This window comes from Hippoglossus hippoglossus, chromosome 1, assembly GCF_009819705.1.
Source record: "Hippoglossus hippoglossus isolate fHipHip1 chromosome 1, fHipHip1.pri, whole genome shotgun sequence".
Lineage (NCBI taxonomy): Eukaryota > Metazoa > Chordata > Actinopteri > Pleuronectiformes > Pleuronectidae > Hippoglossus > Hippoglossus hippoglossus.
In genome coordinates, this window is record NC_047151.1 from 24,291,117 (window position 1) to 24,311,099 (window position 19,983).

The 19,983-nt window shown below is 42.7% G+C and overlaps 2 protein-coding genes and 1 long non-coding RNA gene across 7 annotated transcripts in view; 2 read left to right on the forward strand and 1 right to left on the reverse strand.

Moving 5' to 3' along the window:
• The first annotated feature begins 105 nt into the window (after positions 1–105).
• LOC117770538 lies at positions 106–1,834 on the forward strand. The gene is made up of 2 exons (XR_004615410.1): positions 106–292; positions 397–1,834. It is a non-coding gene; the product is annotated as an uncharacterized LOC117770538 (long non-coding RNA).
• sh2d3a (SH2 domain containing 3A) lies at positions 1,503–16,520 on the reverse strand. Of its 4 annotated transcripts, XM_034599485.1 has the most exons (19): positions 16,301–16,520; positions 16,019–16,110; positions 15,774–15,891; positions 14,257–14,318; positions 13,978–14,138; positions 8,515–8,554; positions 8,152–8,268; positions 7,848–7,991; positions 6,888–7,192; positions 6,705–6,790; positions 6,051–6,170; positions 5,804–5,961; positions 5,509–5,709; positions 5,230–5,391; positions 4,772–4,887; positions 3,730–3,901; positions 3,528–3,639; positions 3,212–3,397; positions 1,503–2,544 (listed from the first exon to the last, which is right to left on the reverse strand). In XM_034599485.1, exons 2-19 carry the CDS (start codon positions 16,106–16,108, stop codon positions 2,351–2,353), a joined length of 2,544 nt encoding a protein of 847 aa, XP_034455376.1. In that variant the 5' UTR covers positions 16,109–16,110; positions 16,301–16,520; the 3' UTR covers positions 1,503–2,350. The 4 variants fall into 4 exon arrangements, with proteins under 4 accessions (XP_034455376.1, XP_034455405.1, XP_034455385.1 ...); XM_034599514.1 differs by lacking the exons at positions 13,978–14,138; positions 14,257–14,318; positions 15,774–15,891; positions 16,019–16,110; positions 16,301–16,520 and adding an exon at positions 11,687–11,914 and having other exon boundaries at positions 1,868–2,544; XM_034599494.1 differs by lacking the exons at positions 13,978–14,138; positions 14,257–14,318; positions 15,774–15,891; positions 16,019–16,110; positions 16,301–16,520 and adding an exon at positions 12,894–12,964 and having other exon boundaries at positions 2,326–2,544.
• Positions 16,521–17,664: 1,144 nt separating this feature from the next.
• LOC117770274 (proto-oncogene vav-like) overlaps positions 17,665–19,983 on the forward strand; it is a 14,602-nt gene continuing 12,283 nt past the window's right edge. The window contains exons 1-3 of one of the 2 annotated variants that reach the window (XM_034599542.1): positions 17,665–17,943; positions 18,449–18,556; positions 18,675–18,791. In XM_034599542.1, coding sequence (XP_034455433.1) covers positions 18,470–18,556; positions 18,675–18,791 — 204 coding nt within the window. In that variant the 5' untranslated portion in view covers positions 17,665–17,943; positions 18,449–18,469. The remainder of the gene's footprint in view (positions 17,944–18,448; positions 18,557–18,674; positions 18,792–19,983) is intronic. The other variant, XM_034599530.1, reaches the window with a different exon arrangement.

Consider the following 19,983-nt stretch of genomic DNA (forward strand, 5'->3'; position numbering starts at 1 on the left):
GTTTTCGCTTGCTGAGGCCATTTCCCTTGCTCACGTGAAGCTTCAGCTGTCTGACCGAGACGCTTCACAAGTTAGGCAGCCTCCTGATTGGACTGCGTTTTCAATGAGAAATTCATTCTTTGTGTTACTGTCGCAGCAGCTGAGCACACTCGCAAAACACAAAGAGGGCGGTCCCAAGTCAAACATGTGACAAATTAAAGCAACACTATGTAGCTTGTACCGAGCAACAGCGCCCTCTGCAGCTACACATGGTGACTACTTCTGTTGGGATTCGTGTTCGAGTTATTAATGGGTCTCAGTCGCTGAACTGAAACACAACTGAATGGTGGATATTACCCATGATCCCCGGCTTCCTGAAACAGAAGAGCTGCCACTAACAAAACACAATTTTTAAAGTTTCCTGGCTGAATATCAGAGAAAACTCTGTTTTTTTAATAACTTAAATAACTTTTTTAAAGACTTTTTAACTGATCTACAGTTCAGCTAAACTCTTTACCTCTCAGTCAGTTCCACACTTGTCACAGGAGATCGTACCCACTCACCAAAGTTGAAAGAACAGACGTTCAGGGTGAAGAGGAAACATTCTCCACATTCCAAGTCAGTGAAGCATCAAACTCATTTTAGTTTAAATATTTTAAGGTAAATGCAAAGTGTTGCTTTAACTTCAAGTAATTGTCAGAATATACTTTTACTCATCTCTTACATTCAAAGCGCATTAGGAAGGGTCTCCTCATTGGCCAATATGTAAAAGAGGATTCATTGCAGAAAGCAAAAACTGTTTTGTGCGTATGTGGACATGAGATTGTTTTTAGACGTGAAACTACCTTTTTAACTTGACATGATATATCCCAGCTTCTCTTCTACATTTGCAAGAAAAACCTTCTTTGCGAATGTTTTTGTGAAATTTAAAAAAAGCACAAAATGATCAAAGTTCAAATACAGAATTTATCATTTTTATAATTCCTGTGAACTGTCTGTATTTGAGGTCGCGGCCTCAGTGCTGCTCCAGAGATCATTACATAGCACTGACCTTATGAAATCTGATAGTAGGTGTAACTCAAAAGGTAGATAGTAGGCAATTATTCAGTTTCGCTTTCCAGTGTTGCACAAAACGTGGCTGGGATCTCGTTGGAGCGAGTGGTGCTCTGACTTTTTCTTTTTGTTTTTCCATGTTTAAACCACCTGTTTTTATATTGTGAGCCTTCAGACCTCCAGCATCGCACTCCTCTTCCCAAGTCCTCAGATGCCACTTAATTTAAACACACATTTTAAAAGAACCAGTGAGAACAGGATGGATTTCAAAAGGGAGGAAATGGGAGTTTTGGAGATTTAGCCTGTGACTCATTCAGTCACAGCCAAGGGCGACGAATTGTAAAGAAATATTTAAACGTGGTTTGGATTGTTTAAAGAAACACTCGATATGTTTTTTACGACATGTGAAATGCTAAATGCTTCTTTGTGGCTGATCTATAATCTATAAATGCGCAAATATTATAAATTCAAAAGTTTAACAGCTCGACACAAGATGTCTCCCACTCCACTGAAAAGGATTCCAGTGTCGAGACGTACAAGAGAGATTCCTCCGACTCGTCACTCTGCACAGTGAAGGTCAAACATTCGAGAGAGGCAACAAGACGTGACATGATTTTTGACTGGAGACTTCAGGTTTAAGACAAACAGTTTACACTTCTCTTTCTGTGCCATCCTGTCCTGCACTAGTAAAAGTTTTCTCCACATTTAAGGGGTTTTATTTTACAATCCATTTTTAAACTGAAAAAAATATGTATTACCTTGTATCATTGGAGTCATAAATTGGGATTTAAGAAAAAAAAAAGAGCCTGAATTCTTGTGTTTTTTCTGTTTCTTGTTTATGGGAAATGCAACATGTAAAAATTGAAATATGACTAAAAGTAAACATTCATTTATTGCGTCATATGTGAAAAACGACAAAAAAAAAAGACTATTTCCAGTGTGGTTCCACAGAGCCGCAGTTCCTGAACACAGTTTTAATAATGTCCGTGCTGTGTCCATTGGAGTCTCAAGTATAAAGTATCAGAAATGCACATTTGGAAAAGTAAACAGATATTTTTGGGGTAAACAATGTCAGATTTCCTGCAAAAGGAAAATGGATCAAGCAAAGTCCTTTTCACAGTAAAGTCAGTCCACACAGTTATTACTTTTTTACAAAATTTTAACAAACAGTTCAGCCAGTGAAGGAAAAAATAACTTCTCCCTTTTCCGTCTGTGTGATGTCAAAGGTCAGACCTTCACACAAAACTCAACTAAAAGCATCTTTTTGTCTTTCGATGCTGACGTCCCCTTTCACCCAGTGAAGCAGGCACCTGCGGGGTCAGGTTAAAGTGTCGGGTTGATGTGGGGTGATCTCCACGGGCTCCAGTTTATCCGAGAGAACACAGAGGATTTTGTCAAACTTCTCGTAGCGCTCCTTCCTGCTGGCAGACGCACCCGACAGACCCCAGAGCAGGCGCAGGGCGAACTCCGTCCGGAAAACCTCCAGCAGCTCAGGGACCGGCTCCCAGCCTCCTGGAGGAGCAGTGTGACAGACGTGTGATGAGAGCAGACACCACACATGATGGACTTTTCCACTTCCTGCCCGAGCAAGTTTATTTTACCTCATGCAAGAACAGATACATTGATTTTCTTTTTCTCATACTCATAACATAAACTCTGCCTCTATCTACATGTGAATGGATTTAGGGTTTATGTTACTGAATTAAACTAAAATAAATAACTATACTAATTCATTAATCAATAGTGTGTTCACTATATCTTAAATCTGAAGTTTCAAAGACATATTCATGGTATCTTCAGTGGTTGTTTTGCATTTGTAAGTCCAGTTGCCTCTGTTAACTCCTAAAGATCATAAATATGTCATTATCAGCATTCATATTTCAATTTCAGATTGTTGTGCTGATTGTTGAAAGCAGGAATTTAAACTCTGCGGTAGTGATCTTAATCTTTCCCTTTACTCTCAAAGGGAGTAGTAGAAGTGGCCTTACACAACATTTTGTTGTTGACAAGTGACTTCCTTGTGAGCAGGTGACACTCAATTTACGTCCAGTTGGCACAGTTTGGTGCAAAACGCTCGTTGAGACAAGTCTCACGAAAACAAAGACATGGGATGTGGTATATTGTTACGATATTCCTGCCTGTGAAAAGAGAGCACATCGTTCTTGGTGCATGTGTGTACCTGTGAGCAGAGTGTGTGCGTGCTCCTGGTAGTCTCGTGCATGTAGTGCAGCGCTGCGAGCGGATTGGAGAACATCAAAGAGAAGCTCACAGCCCCTGTCGCTGTTCTCGACCGGGTCCTCGCCCTCCATCGTCATCAGCAGAGGAACGAGGTGTGGCACGGCGATGGGGCCCTGAACTACAGAGTCTACAGAAAAACATATGAGTCAATGCACGACATTATCTAGTTTAAAAAAGGGGGTCACAGTATAATTTTGGGGGTAAAACCTAAAGAAAAAGCCCAAGTTGTGTGATGTGTCTCAAACACCACAACTCACCGTTTCCCTCGTTCAGCGACTTCATGAAGGGCTTGAGTTTCTTCTCAAATAAGACGGCGCTCTCTGTGTGGTTCCTCCGCAGCGCTCGCCACGTCATCTCCAGTCGCTCTATCTGTACATGTGCACACAGAAACGTGTTAAAATAAACTTCAATCAGTTTCCACATGACAAAACAAGCATTTCTCTGTCATCATTTCTCCACCTGAGGCATCTCCAGAGCCTTCATCACGGCCGAGAAGGAGTAAAGGTTGTGGGTGTGATCTTTCAGCGCCTGAGCCAGTGAGATTAATTTATGTAAAACAGTTGCCCTTTGGCTCACGGTTCCCGTGCAGCCCAGGACATCCACTGCGACTCCCAGTGCGATTAGATGATGTCTAAAAGAACAGGAGAGATGGATAACATGAGGATTCGGCTTGACTATGTTTTCAAACAGCTAATAATGTGTTCGTAATGTTGGATAAAACCTTGGTTCCGGTTTCGAACTCTGACCACGAAAACCTGAGCTAACTTACAAAATACCGATATGAAGACAGGGGACAGATCCAGGATTTGTATTGTAACATTGCAAGATGGGGTGTTTTGGGGCATTTTTGCTGATTTCTCAGTGTATAATACATACATTTTAAGGAAAGAAATCAGGGATATTTAGGAATTGCCTGTTTGCCTATGACGAAGAACAATTTGGTGTAAATCAGAATAAAAATCTGTAATCAGTGAATCCAAACATGGTTTCAAAATGGGACTGTTGGGCCTTGGCAGAGTAATGCAGAAGGTATTTTACCTGGTATTTTACTTGTGTACTGTTGTGTACTCAAGACTTTGGTCTTCTTTATGTTACCTGTCCCTTTGTGTCACCTGCTCTTTTCCTGCATTTGTTTTGATGAGCTGAAAACAATTTTTGACTCTAGTGGACGATAAAATTGGATTTTATTCTTTCTTATCCACAAATAAAGAGTTCCCTTCCAGTGACACTGATTCTGGAAAAGGTGTCACTTTCAAATTGACTTTCTAATGATTTCTGCACCAGAAATGAAATCCAATTTCCATACATTGTTTTGAAGTTACACTGATAATCAGAGATGAATAACTTAAAACCTGTGGGACGAATAAAGCAAAGATATCTTAATGGCTTGACACAGAAGTGAGGAAAATGTTTGTAAATTTTAGTGAAAAACCCTTTAAGATACAGTATTTATGAATCCATCCACTGTCATACATGTATTTTAAGTGTCAGCTGCACGAACCTTTCTAACAGGTCCTGTCGTAGCTGGTGTCCATGTGGCAGAGTGACGAGCTCCAGCCCTGATTCAACTCCCATGAGCCTCTTCTGCTCATCTGTCACCCCAACGATCCGCGCTACCTGCATTATCACCACAATGAACGAGTGGTCAGTCACGTTTTACAGCCAGTTTGCTGCAGGATTATCAAAGCTACTCTCAGTATTTGGGACTTTTGTTTGTGGAGTTTGCTGATATCACAAAAGTATATACCAGGGCAAATAAAAGTAAAGTTTTTAGACTTAAAAATTAGGTAAAAAAACTCTTTAACCTTTAAGCTTGAGAAGTCTGTTCGTTAAATAAGCTCCAACATGGCTGGGGCACAACAAATACAAAATAAAGTGTGTATTGATTCCCCATATGTAATCCATTGTGTGTCTGTGTGTGTGTTTGTGTCTTGGTTAAATTGAAAAGCTGTATTGTACCTGGCAGTCGACGCTGAGTATGTGCAGAGCGGTGGTGTTGGCATCGGCGCGGTTGAAGAGCTCTTTGAGCGTCAGCAGGATGCTGGGCTCCAGAGGTCGGTTGTTCTCTGGTAAAAGCAGCGACTCAAACTTATCCAACTGGAAACTTGACTCCGACTCAATCTGTGACAGTGTTAATGACGTCAGGATTAATAAATCTGTCTGTGTATCTATATCTTCTTAGAACATCAGAAAAAATATGAACACAAGAATAAATTAAAAAAGATCATTAATACAAACATGTGGTCGTTCAAAATGCCAGTCCTCCCCTTCCTCTGCTGCCTTCCTCGGCAGCTCTCCGTCAAACACTGGCTGTGATGATTCCTCATTCTTCTGGGCCTCCAGGAAGCCGAAGGAAGTTTCTGTGAGGCGGGCGCGGCTCTGCCACTTCTCCTCCGCACGTAATCTGTCCACGTGGCCCTTACTTTGGGACAGTGGCACCTTGATACAACAGCAAGGGTATGAACTCTCAGTGGAGGATTTACAGTCGACATTCACTTTCCCAAATAGAAACAGAGGCAAAGGGTTTTCTTACCTGGATGACCAGCTCAGTGTAGTAAGCGGAGGGGTCTTCGTCCGAGTCTGAGGGTGGAGGAGGCGTAGCGTTGGCAAAAACAGTAGAGATCCTGAGAGGTTTGGGAGGAGCTCTGGGGTGCAGCTGCCCGTCTGAGCCCCGTAGAGTTACACCACCACCTGCAGGCACAGAGAGAGGGGGACTATGAGTGTGAGTGGTGTAGCTTACATAGAATAAGGATGCACGTGTGCTCGTGTGCGCATCGTACCTGGATGGGACGGACGTGTGTGTCGTGGTCGGGGGCTCAGCAGAGGTTCGCTGCCTGTGCGAAACACAGGGGAGATGGGGCCGGGGTCGTTGTCCTCTGACTGAGTGGTGTGTGGAACACCTGAAGAAGAGTAACAGCAGCCAGGTTACAAATAAACCACACAGAGTTGTAAAGCTCCCAGTCACTGTCGGCTTTAAAGGAGACGTATACTGCTCATATTCAGGTTCATCGTTTCAATTTGGGTTAATACTCGAAAGGGTTTAATCCTCTAATGTTAAGAAAACACATCACTTTCCTCAAAATGTCCATTGCTGCAGCTCCTCTTTTCAGCCTCTGTCTGAAACTCTCGGTCTGAGCGCCTGTCTCTTTAAGGCCCCCCCTCCTGATAAAGCCCAGTCTGCTCTGATTGGCCAGCTGGCCCACTCTGTTGTGATTGGTTCCACTGGGTGTACGAAATGTCGTCCTCAGCTATTGCTTTACTTTGCCTTCTTAGGGGGCGTGTCAGACTAGCTGCCAGTCATTAAAACTTGCTCCTCACAGCCCGACCAACACTGGACTTTTGAGGCTGATACTAACATCACTGACTCAGAGTTTAATATGTTAATGATCTATCAGCCAATATTTAAAAATTTTGATTTTCACAGAATAATGTACCAGTTCGCAGGTTGCTGTCGGACTGGGCCGACTGAAGAGAAGGCCTCCGTCCCACATTCTCTAAGTTCGCAGGCTGACTTCCAGTCCTGCAACACAAAATAAAGTTCATGAGCCCTTCATGTATTTGTTTGAAGACGTGTGATTCATCGTTCTGCGTGTGTACGTGCACTGCACTCCTCCCACCTTAACAGAGGATTGATGAGCTGCATTGACTCAGCATGGGTGGAGCTCAAACTGCGTCTTTTGTTGGGCTCACTGTTCTTTTCCCGCCCTGCTCCTCTGCTGCTGCTGCTGCCGCCGCTGATGCTTTGGTTGTCCGCGTTCTGCTCATTGATGACACGCAAAGGAAGCGTCCGCGTGATTGGGTGAAAGATCACCGCACCTGAGGCCTGGGAGATGGGCCGCCGGCCGCCCACATAGAACCGGATCAGAGCGGGAATATTGTCAAAGCGATCCTCCTCGAACTGGAACAGCTCCCGAGCGTAGCCCTGTCACACAGATGGAGGCGCGCGCACACACACACACACACACACACACACACACACACACACACACACACACACACACACACACACACACACACACACACACACACACACACACACACACACACACACACACACACACTGAATATCAAGCTTTAAGGAAAAATCTATATTTTCAGCCCTCTGAGACGAGCAAGGTTACTGTTACAGGTTGTAGCTTAGAGCCACAACAATTTAAGAAAAAGGAACAAAAAGTCCATAAATATTTCTCAAACCACTCGACCCGCTTGATCCAATTCTCCACTACTGGTCTCCATGCTCAGTGTGTTCCAATTGTATGAGTGTGTTTTTGGAACATACTTAAAATATGGAACAATGGCAGAGACGTTTATTACATTTCAGGAGCGATTCCAGGAGTTTGGTACTTTTGTTTGTTTTACTTCACATTCATAATTACCGACATTCTTCCCAACAAGGTCAGAGCACAGGAATAGAAACAGACCAGACTAAAACCTGGGTTACAAGTGCTGACGAAAAACTGTGCTGAAGGCATGTAAAAGTAAATCTAACGTAAAAGTCTCTGATGTTGGGTCGTATTTATCTTATGTTTGAGATGGGTCATCCATCTTTATATACAGCCTATGGGACACATACACACCTGTTTGGGGCGAAGAACCACTCGTATGATCTTAAAGTGCATCGGCCCGTTCTTCCAAAGGCAGCTCAGAACATAGTCGCCGGGGGAAGAGCTCGAGTCCCGGACCAGGAAATCTCCGTCCCTGCCAAACAGAGACTCTGCAGCCTGGAAACGAGGGAGCAGGATAACAGGGTTAGCTGTGTCGACATCGTACTGTATATAACTTAGGCCCAGCGTAAACTCCATCTATTACTTTAATTTGTGTGTATAGAATGTTTTAATTAAGTGTAAATGCAGTGAGAATAGCATGTGGTCCATTGAGCACCTCTCGGGCCAGTTGTCCGTGGAACCACGCGTGGCTCCTCAGGTCCTCGGTGCTGAGCTTCAACTCCTCCTCCAGCTCCTTCTTCAACGAGTCCATCTCTCTCCGACCACCAAAAACCTGCAGAGAACACACACACACACACACACACACACACACACACACACACACACACACACACACACACACACACACACACACACACACACACACACACACACACACACACACACACACACACACACAGCATGTTTTCTGTGCTCACATTTTGTACTAGCTTGGCTATTAAGGGTATAAAATATGCAGGAAAAAAGTAGCTGCAAAGAGCAGGTGAGAGTGGGACAGGTCGTTTGTTTAACCTCTCACCTTCAGCTGGCTGAGGTATGCACTGACACTCCTCCTCTTGCTGGAAAACAAGAGAGAACTAAATTAAACCCAGGGGAGCTGCAGATGATGGTGTCATGTTTTTCCTCTGTACGTGAACGGTACAAGGACAGGAGACCACTGCCAAGGTCTGCGTCTGTCATTAACACCACACAACTGACTTTTAATAGCCTGCCTCTTTTTTCTTTCTTCCTTCCTCCCTGAGCCTCCACCTTCCTGCCTCTGTAAACACGAGGCAAACACATGCACAGCTCAGCAACAGAGCTGAGCTCAATAACTCCCACAGAGATGTGAAGGCTGCTCGTTTGCCTTGTTCTGACCCTCAATATTACTGTTGACATCCATGGAAACAAAATACACACGTTGTGCTTGTACATGAGTGTATTAGGTTCTAATTGGACTAATTCACTCCAGTAGGTCAGAGCTTCAATAAGTTGTCTGCTCATTAAGGTCAGAATATTCAGGTTGGGTTGAAACTGTTTCAGAAAGGAGGCGATTCCATGTTATTTGTTGTTTTGGAGGCTGCAGTTTGTGTTACTGTTAGATTAAACTCCTTCTCTACTAGAGACCAACGGATAAATAAAAATCACACAGGCAAATCTGTATCGACATTTGTGTTTGCAGATATGTGCCGATACAAGCGCTTTTATTTTACTGAATAAAAAAATACAGAAAAGATTTGTTTATACATAAAGATGCTTACATACGTGTACATTTCTACATGAAAATTGTTTATCGATAAAATTATACTTCGTTCTTGAAACTATAAGAGACTTTTATACTTCAAAAATACTTGTTTATCATATTTTTATCATGCAAAGTCTAACGATAGTGGAACCAATCTAATAAATGCAAACCAAGTCCCACACGGTTGTTCAAACTATGAAACTCACAGAGAAAAGGATGTGACCTCAGTGTGCTCATTAGTACGGAAGCTGCAGCCGTGCTCACTGACCCAGAACAGGACCTGGAGAGACAGGGTCGACTTTTCACACTTCGATTATTGGGTTTTTAAAACCAACATTAACACGAGTCTTGCTTTTCTTTAAAAAGTTTTCTGGGTTATCTGATAAATAATTTGGTCTATAAAATTGTGAAAAAGGCCCACTACAATCTCCTGCAGCCCCAGGTTGTATCCGAACTGTTATGTCTGGTGAGCAGGACAGAGCCTAAAGATGAGAAGCTGAGAAGCTCATAACGGGTCATGGCCTGAAAAATCACTTACTTATCATTTATCTAAATAGTACAAATTAAGTTTCTATTAATTAACTAATAATTCAAATAAAATACATTGAATCCACTGATTATTTCAAGTTGTTTTCCTTACCTAACTCGTCATGTAACCCATCACTAAGTATCTAGAAAACCAGCCTATTAAAAACTGTATTGCCTTATATTGACACGTGCCTCCAATTGTTTGTCCAAACTCATTGATATACACTCAGTTTGCAGTTTATTAGGAACACCTAGCTAATCCTAGTCTTACCTCGCAGTACGGCAATAAACCCCAACTTCAAACAGGCTAGAATGTCCAGTTTGGTGCTTGTATTATTTTTGTCCACTCCATTTATCAAAAAGGAAAAACCAACACCTCTCGCTCTGTTGCAAAGTTTAAGTGCAGAACAAGCTACATCCTGCAAAAATGATCACACAGCTGAATCAACACCTTTTGACAATTGAATTAAATAATAAAATCAATCAACTGGCGCTGAGTGCAGCACTTAACTCCACCAAGGCTGAGCAGTCTTACACAGGATTGCTCTTAGAGTAGAGATATAAAAGAAAAAGAAGAGGCATGAATAACTTATTTGTCATATAACATAATTAAAGATAGAAAAGATTCCAAGATTTACGCCTTAATCTGCATCTATACCAAAACTGAATGGGTTCTCCTCAGGTCCCATCCCTCCACCATGACGGGTGGAAATTCGGATCAAGTAGTTTTTGCATAATCCTACGAACAAACAAGTTAACAAACCAAGAACGGCCCCCAGTGGAGCACAAACCTCCACCAAGGCCCAACAGTCCCCTAAAAGTCAGTCGAGCTGAACCCAAATGTCAAACACTCATAAATATCAGTCCCCTCACTTCCTGGGAAATCACCATCACAATGTTAAATTAAAAATGATTCGCACGGAAATTTGAGGACTTCTCTTTTGGCCCAGGTCTCATCCTTCTCCCAAATTTCGTGGATACACGTTCAGTAGTTTTTTTTGCACAATCCTGCTGAAAATCAAACCAATCAACAAGTGGGCGAAAGCATAACTTCCATTCAAGGGTCATAAACCTTCTAGCGTTCATGACGGTAGGATTTATCGCAGGACTGTCGACTGCACTACTTTTGGCTACCCAATAAACTGCCAGTTCCAATGGGGAGTTCGAACCGGGGCCCTTTGATATCCTAAGCTAAAAAAAAAAACACGTAAATGACGACGTTTCGAGTTGAATTTGAACGTCGGTGCTTCCGGACACTTGGATGACACCACAGGAGCAGTAAGGAGGCATTTTACGTTATTTTTTTTCTGTTGTTATTGTAAGTTTGAAGAAGTGGTCACCATTCACTTCAATTGAATTGGATTTCGCCTGCAACGCTGTTTAACCCCTGCGACCCCAGAAGTGTGTTGTGGACTCAAACACTCCATCGGCACAGTGGATAGTCGGTAATGAGTGGGTTTTCACTTCTCTGTGAACTATCCCTTTCAAGTTAAGAAGGCGAACCCTAGTAAAATGGAGAGATGGTGGCAGCTGTGCAGGACTCAGGGGCCCCAGCACAGACACACAGGACCGACACACCGACCACAGACAGATCCCAGGTGGGGTTAGCTCCGAGCTAAGGGGAGCTACCTCCTGTGTGAGGGGCGTTGGCCCCGCAGCTCAAAGCAGAGATATCACCTGTGCTGCAGAGACACTGTTGTGAAATACAGTTCCACACATTAAACTTAAACTCGAGCTAAAGGCTAAACTGTCCTGACACGTGCGTCCAAAGTCCACGAAGTTAGCAAGAAGTGGACACTTTGAGGATCTGTTCAGATTTGTTTGAGAGTTCCAAAGCAGCAGGGAGCGAGATCAGAAGAAGAAGTTTTTACAAAGTGTCGCGACAAGATCTCGCGTTGATTGACGAGCGTGTCCGGGCTCGAACCCGGCTCGGTCCTACCTGTGTGTCCGCCTCAGCGCCGCGCCGCGTCCGACATGTTTTACGGCTTGTGGTCCAAAAGTAAAACTACAACAACAACAACAACAACCGGGGGGGAAACCGACGGAGCTTCTCCTCTCCGGTCCTCTCTCTCTCTCCTCCCTCTCAACCCTCCTCCTCCTCCTCTTCTGCGATCAGACAAGCTCCAACAAGCCCGTGTTCACCTCCTCCTCCTCCGCCTCCGTCTGCTCCACCCGCCCCGGGCTCCGCAGCTGAAACACCCCGCTATCTGACTCACATTCCTCGGATACCGACACATCACCTGGCCGCAGGACTAGCGGCGGCACGGAGGTATGTGATGGTAAATCACTCTCTGCAAACTCCAGCTGTCTCTGTTATCTACACACATTTGTATAAAATATGTCTTTATATTGTGTTATCATGTAAATGTAAAAAAATACTTTCATCAATATCAGTAAATGTTTGGGTTCAAACAATGAATCACTCAGGAAAGAAAGGAAGTGGTTTTATAACCTAAATTAGTTATTTGTCATTAATTATAGTTGGTTAAAGATTCCAGGGATCCACATCTTAATCTGTAACTGCAACCAAAACTGAACAGGTTCTTTATTATCAACACATCTGACACTTATTTCCTATAATAAGTTATTGATTTGTTTATATTGTATTATATATCAGGTAAATGTAAAAAAATAAAATGTATTTCCACAGTATATTTAGATTAGTGTCTGACCTCCAGTCTAAAACACACATATGTTAATTTTACTATCAGAAAATACAAATATTCAGATTAAGATTAGATAAAATAGGATAAGATGCAATATTAAATAAGCAAGAGTAAGTAATAACTAACATGCAATACTTAAATGTAAGGATAATAATACTTAAGAGTAAGGAATATAAACTATGAATGGCAAGTCTAATATATACAATAGAAATATGTGCAGTGTGAGAGTATGTAGAGTGACTGGACAGAATGAATATTGCAGAGTTAAGAGAGTTAAAGCACGAGTTCCTCTGGAGGAAGGAACGAGCTGCGATTCCTCTCCTCCAGACACTCAGGGTGAATCAGTCACATCTGATTCCAGTAAATGATCTATTTCTTAACTCATAAAAGAGGGGGAAATGAAGAAGGAAGTGCTTTTATAACTTAATTAAGTTATTTGTCATAAAGTATAGTTGATAAAAAGATTTCCAGGATCCACACCTTAATCTGTATCTGCACCAGAATTGAACAGGTTCCTCCCAAGGCCCAGGCACCATCCCTCCGCCACGTCCGCCGGAAATTCAGTTTCGTAGTTTTTGCACAATCATACTAACAAAGAAACCAAGAATGGCACACAGCAGGGTGCATACCTTCCCAGGGGGGACAGGGGTGAAAACATAACCTCCTTATAGGTAATTATCAAAAGGGTGTTGGATATTGTTTAAAATTTAAACCATTAATTGAAAAAGTAATCAAAAAGATAAAGAAAGTTAATTTTTAACACCATAAACACTGGTTGTGAAAGTGGAAGTTCTCCCTGTGTTTGAAATTCTCTGTTTACATTATCTGACCATGCAGGTGGGTTTGGTTCTATTTGCTTAGATTATGAAACAGTCACCTTTGAGACTTCTGCGGCCGCCTCACAACAATAGAAGTGAATGGACGTTAGTTTGTGCTTCGTACAACACTGACAAGTTACAGCTGTGATACTCTTTATTCAGACTTTTGTCCATAGTTCCTGTAAAAGCTGTTCACAGTGATGTCTGCGGATCATTCAGAGTAACTGGAACATGGTTTGTTGAAAGACAAGTTGCTGTAAACGTTCGCAGCACCTGAAACTGAGCCCCAGTCACTTTCACTTTATTCTGAGGTGGGGAAATCTTACATGTGTGTATCTCAGACCAAAACTAAATCGACACAAAGCCAAAACCATTGACTTCTCCCTGGAGTGAAGTGTGGCCAAAATTTCCCGAGGTGTGTTGTTTATATTGTTAGTCACCGGAAAGCTGCTGTGTTCCTCATTGATGAAGTAAGATCATGATGTTTCATTTTAATAAAAGTTTTTCTCTCATTAGGTCTCAGCCTATTCACAGTTTAAAACCACTGCTACAACTACTTCAGCTCATAAAGTCTGACAGATTTTACAAGGCACCGGTTAATTATTAGCCAAACATGAGTGGACTCTCTGGAGAAATTTGATCTCTCTCTCTCTCTCACACACACACACACACACACACACACACATGGCTGCTATCTAACACTTTCACAGACACACACTCAACACACACACAGGGGGTCGGCTTACCTGCGTTTGCTGTCCTGACAGCGCTCCGTCTCACTGATCTGAGCGTTGTCCTCATTCAGCGGGCGGAGCTGCGAGCAGGAGGCGGACAGGCGGTGTTTCTTGTCGGCACGTTGGAGGCGGGGTAGAACACTGTGACGGAAAAGATCCTTCCCAGGCTTCACCTGCGGGACAAGGCACAGAACAATATAGTGCGGCTCCCAGAGCTGAAGCTTGCATTGTCCAAAAGGGAAAGGGAAATTGTGCTCTGAGGGGATCAGGTGTCCCCCTCCGTGGTCTCACCAGGTCCATGGACGATCCCAGGGAGTACTTTCTGCTCACCCTGCGCTCCCGGACCTGCACAGCTGAGGGGACAGATGTGAAGACATAGCTCAACATTATGGAAATATGTTTACATGCTTTACTAAAGATGAAACAAACAAGATCTAACAATTTCACCTGTGAGCTTTATAGGTTCAGGTTGATTTTATTACTTTAGGAAAGAGCCTCGTTATCTAATGAAGCGTAGCCGAACCAATCACAAAGCAAACACCCCAAATAAATAATAATGATAGCCATGTTTTGACCTGATAAACTTGTCAAGCTGAGCATGAATTATCTCAAGCATGAACTGTTTATAAAGATGGACGACATGACAGCTCCAAAAAGTGAAGCCAAAACAGCTAAATTACCCCCTGGTGGCTGGCTGCAGTAATGTCAAAAACCTGATGCCCTCCATGTTGGTGGATGTTGTGACTGGCTCCAAAATCACGTCACCAGAACAAGATGGCAGCAATCTTTATATTTTGGCCAAAGTTTTGCACAGTGGCAGGAAGTGAAGAGTAGTCGTCCATCTTTATTTACGTTGTTTTCAACAGGGACACGTCAGTACAAGTTGAAATGTTAATGCATGATCAAAAGATGCGATATTATCTTTTGGCTTTGTTCACAAACATCACTACACAGAAAAATATTTTAGTTGAACAACTTGAATGAGCTTAGATCCAAAATGAGCATCTGCTGTAGATAAAAACACAGAATGAAGCCGACAATCATCCACGTGTATGACACAGTATGTAGTGATTGGGTGATATGATTAAAATCCATATCACAATATTTCTAAGTATTTCCTATACCACATGAGTCTGTATCATCCAGATGGAAAGATGACATTCAACATATATTTAAATTTTAAGAAATAAGGTTTAGTGGAAACATGTGCCTTTTTCTAGAAGTAACATATTAAGTATTCCTAAAGTAAGGGTTAAAATAAATATTACTTTGTTATTTCTAACCAATATTTATGATAAACCATACCCAGCCCTGAATAATAAATAAACTATATATTATGAGAGTGCAAATATATTAACTTGCGAATCCGTAAAAGTTTCTCCTGCTCTCTGTGCAGTGCTGATTAATGCCCACACATAACATTTGCTGTGTGGTCATTTGAATTAACATAAAAGCTTTAGACTTACGAAATGTGCAGTAAAAGCACAAAACTGAAATATTGAAAGGATGAAAACTATGCCCCCCCCCCCCCCTAAGATGAAGTAAACAAAGCATAACCTGCTTTAGGGCTCCTTTCTGCTGATATTGTATTTTGCTTCAACATATTTCTGAGGAATTTCTCAATTGCATGAGCACAGACAAAAAGTGAGCTTCCTGTAGCTCAGGGGCCTGGATGTTGGATTTGACTGCTTGGTAATCCAGCCTCGCACGTGACACAGAATTATATGATCGATAGGACAAACTGTTCAGAAAATAAAGTTGTCCCGTGGCCTTAGTGTGCGTGCATGTGTGGCTGGTGTGTGTCTCACTAGAGCACGGGTCCAGTCTCTGTCTGTGTCTTAAAAGCTGGTTGATGATGGTTTCTCGGTGTGTTGCGTCCTCGACCCCTGCTTCCCTCAGCTCTACGTCAGTCACATTCAACAAACCCTGCAGAGAGACAGGGAGAGCAAATGAACGAGAGGCATCGAGGGTTGTGAGGATAGAAGCGCAGGACAAATGAAAGAGATATCGACCACTACACACAAGCACAAGAAGATTTTAAACATTCACGTACCTCAAGACCATAATATTCACTTTCTAGCGTCCTGGTGTACTGGGGCAGGTCGATCTGTCTCAGCCACCAGGCGATGGAGCGATTATTCATGTCTGAACAGCAAAGGGAGAAGAATCACAGATCACATACCAGCACAGATTCAAACTCTCACTCACACACACACACACATGCTTGTACATGTTTTTTGTGCACAAGTTTGTGAGAAAAGTACAATTGAAAGAGAAGTCGGATTCGAGAAACCCGACTGTTTGCACAGCAGCAGCAACAGTATGTAACACCTACCTGTGTAAAGGCTCCACGAGGCCCTCCGGGACTTTAACTTCTCTCTTTCTCCTCGTTATATTTCTATATTTTTAACACGTCTCTGTTCTTCCTCTCTCCCCGTTTGCATTCTTGCTTTGCAGCTGCTCTCCTCTAACTTGCGGCCTCTGTCATTAACTCTATCTCTTGGTCTTTGTGGCAGTGGAAGCCCGCGCCCCCTCAAACCTGCTGGGTCACTCACAAAGCCAATCAGATACCTCAGTGGGCTCCCAGTCCCCTGCAGAAGACGGCAAATCACAGCGCGGGAATTAGCATGAGGTCTCGGGAGGCGGAGAGCGCAGGTTGAGGCACGACATGAGGGAGGGATGGAGCTCAGAAAAACAAGCCGGGGGGGGAGGGAGAGAGATGTGAAAATGTAAGACTGTTAGGCAGCTGTCAACATGTCAAGTCAGAGACAGGCATGCATGCACTGTGGTGTGTGTTTCAAACTGTCTGCCTGTACAGGTGGTGTGACAGGAGAAACACTCTCTGCAGGGATAATGGTGATGTGGGTTAGACTGACACCTGGTGTTTAAACAGAAAGTGAAACAGGTCTGCCAATTTTACACAGAAAGGTTCGGTAAACAGACCAAACACTCAGCATGTGTTTACAGAAAGTGTGCAATTACCGGGCTGGAATAAAATAATAATAATTAACTTTATTTATATAGCACTTTTTAATAACTGAGTTTACAAAGTGCTGACAGCAAAGCAAGAAAAGTAAATATCAGATAAATAATCAGCAGGATGTAATGGGACAAGGTAGTGGGGGGTCGGAAACAAGGTAGTGTTTAAATTAGATGAATAAATATCAAGCTGTTGAACGCATAAAAGCAGTAATATGACAATAACAATAAATAAACAAGTAAAATAAAAGGTGAAAAGAAAATGATAAATACACAGTAAAAAGTAGAAATCGCCTTTTAATGAATAAAAATTGCAAGAGATAAAATAATAATATATAATATACATTTATATGATATAAATTGGCTGATACATCAGTATCAGAACTTTACTCTGTAATATTGTTATTGGTAAATCCATACATAATTTTAATATAACCTAATGTCCTACATTTGCTGTAAATAGTCTCTTCTTTGAGCTTACAGCATTTTTAAAACCATAAAAGTGGATAAAACATTTTTGCAAAAAAAAAACAAAAACAGTATCTATGCAGACTAATCACCTCAAATAAGATCTAAATGTGGTTTTGGGCTGTTAAACAATCTTGTGGTCGACTTTAACACATTAATTTAATTATCTTGTGCTCTGTACTATAGTCACACTCACTGCTATTCTGTCTTATCTCATGTATACAATTACCCACCATCTCACTTTCAGAGCACACTGGGTTTTATCACTTTGTGCCACTCATGGCAACACCAACTTTGTGTGTGTGTGTGTGCGCGCATCTGTGAGTGTGAATGCGAGTGTGAGGGTGCGTCAGAGGAAAAAGGAAGTTGCGGGCCGAAGTTAAAAGCCATCAACACAGTGCAGCTCTGCAGAACACCCACCACGGAAGAAAGAAGGCAGAGAGCGAGAGCTGAACATGAGACGATGAAAGGAAGACGGGGAGGTGAACATCGAGAACGAAGACATAGAACTGCCAAGAGAACATTCTGAAGGTGAGACCTAACTGTAATATCATCCGGCATTGATTTGTAATCAGAAACTTACAGCTTTATGGCACAGAAGTGGCTTTTTATTTCTTGTTTTACCGGGTTACAAGAAGGCCGCAAAGTTCTACTGAAGGAACGAAGAGCGTGGCCACTCAGTGTTCCTGTAGGCCAAATGATTTTATGATGGTTTGATCATTTTCTATGTGCAGATTTGAGTTTACGAAGAAAAAGAGGAGGCGTTACACTGAGCCAAAGTTAGATGCAGAGTTTCTTCACATGTGTGAAAGCTGCTTCCTCATGCGTGATCTCAGATAGTGAAATAATCTCATTTCTATTTATGTAAACTCTAAAGAAGGCTCTTGGCTTGAAGCTAAACGATTGTCAGGAGAAGGCTCGCTCACAACCTGACTGATTCACTGCTGCGTTGTGTTGTTGAGAGCAAAAGCGATCAGTGGTTCCTGAATTCTGTGTTTGTGAGGACTTTATTTAACAGCGTCTTGCCTCCTGTCAGTGTGTCGCTCAGAGAAGGAAGATGGAGTTGTGGCGGCAGTGTGCGATGTGGCTGATCGACTGCCGAGTCCTTCCCGAGAACCACCGGGTCACATGGGAGGGTGCACAGGTAGATCAGCTGTGCCACACATGCATACACACATTCTGCATGTGAACACACATCCTGTCCTTGTTTCTGAATGTGATTTGATTTAATGCGCGTGTGTGTGTTTGTGTGCGTGTGTCAGGTGTGTGACCTGGCTCAGGCTCTGAGAGATGGCGTGCTGCTCTGCCAGTTGCTTAACAACCTGCTGCCACAGGCCGTCAATCTGAGGGAGATCAACCTGCGCCCACAGATGTCCCAGGTAACACACACACACACAAATCTTTTCCTGCTCCATTTCCATAGGATATTTCCATAGCGACCAGCAGGCAATACTGACACTCCTCTGGCAGTAAGATAGGGAAATACTGTCCATATCCCGGATCATATGTCGAGAGGAGGGGAAAAGGAAAACACTGCCTCTTATCAAGTCAATTTTATAATCGTTTAACCATTTTCTCTAATAAAATTGATGATAATGATAATAATTGGCTTATGCAAAGTGATTCTGTCAGTTTTGTAGTGGAGCCCAACTGATTTATGAGTTGGCTGAAGCCTCGGTTACGTTTCTTTCTTTGATAACGACTGAAATCTTTACTCTCTAATGTTAGTATTGGCGTCGGACCCAAATCATCCAGTACTGGTCGGGCTCTGTTTTGTGGGAGTTGTGACACTAGTTGGAAACAGGACAGAGTAAACACTAGAATCCTGATCATGAAAAGTGATTCCATGGACATCAGCTGAAACGATCTCCCTGCAGGGACATGGTGTTTTCTCGTTTTGCCCCATTTAGCTCTCAACAGTGTACAAAAAGTGACATGAGGGAGATTTTCACATTGTTATAGAGTTTTGCACCAGATTTATTTGTATTCAATTAAGATAAATAGTGCATAGATTCTCAGATTCTCATTTTCTGCAGCATCAGAGGTATTTCTGATGCTGGCGTCGGTATCGGAGCATCTCTAATAGTTTGAGATGTGTTTGGACATAAGCTCAAACGCTTGCTCGCCAAAGAAGCGATGTGAAGATCAGTATCTTACTCGTGTCTGCGGAGGAAACGTGGAGCCGCTGCCAGCAGACGGTTAACTCGTGTTCGATCCAGGCCCGGGTAGCTTCACCGCATTTCATCAAAGTACATTCTCAAACAAGAAAAAGTGTAGTGAAAAGAATAAAAACTAGGATGGGTCGTTTCTGAGTCGACAGAGAGAGAATGAGATGTCAGCAAAATAGGAGGCAAAGACCAGATTAGATAAATAAAGCATTGAAAAAAGGGAAGAGACGAGGTGTCACGTGGTCCAAACTTCTCAAGGGAAGTCCTTGAATCGTGTGCGCCTGGACTCACCGTGATGTCTCAAACGTGTGAGAGCAGGAGCCAAAGTGCTTCGACATGTGCACTGGGAAACTCCACTCTGACACGTACACGCACACACACACACACATTACACTATTAGATG

What these genes read in the sequence shown, in the direction of transcription:
- sh2d3a (XM_034599485.1), bottom strand. Translation starts at nt 16,108, where the DNA reads ATGAATAATCGCTCCATCGCCTGGTGGCTGAGACAGATCGACCTGCCC. An exon ending in CTCATCAATCCTCTGTTAAG is followed by an intron (nt 6,791 to 6,887) that starts GTGGGAGGAGTG and finishes TTTGTGTTGCAG; the next exon opens with GACTGGAAGTCAGCCTGCGA. An exon ending in GGCATTTTGAACGACCACAT is followed by an intron (nt 5,392 to 5,508) that starts GTTTGTATTAAT and finishes ACACTGTCACAG; the next exon opens with ATTGAGTCGGAGTCAAGTTT.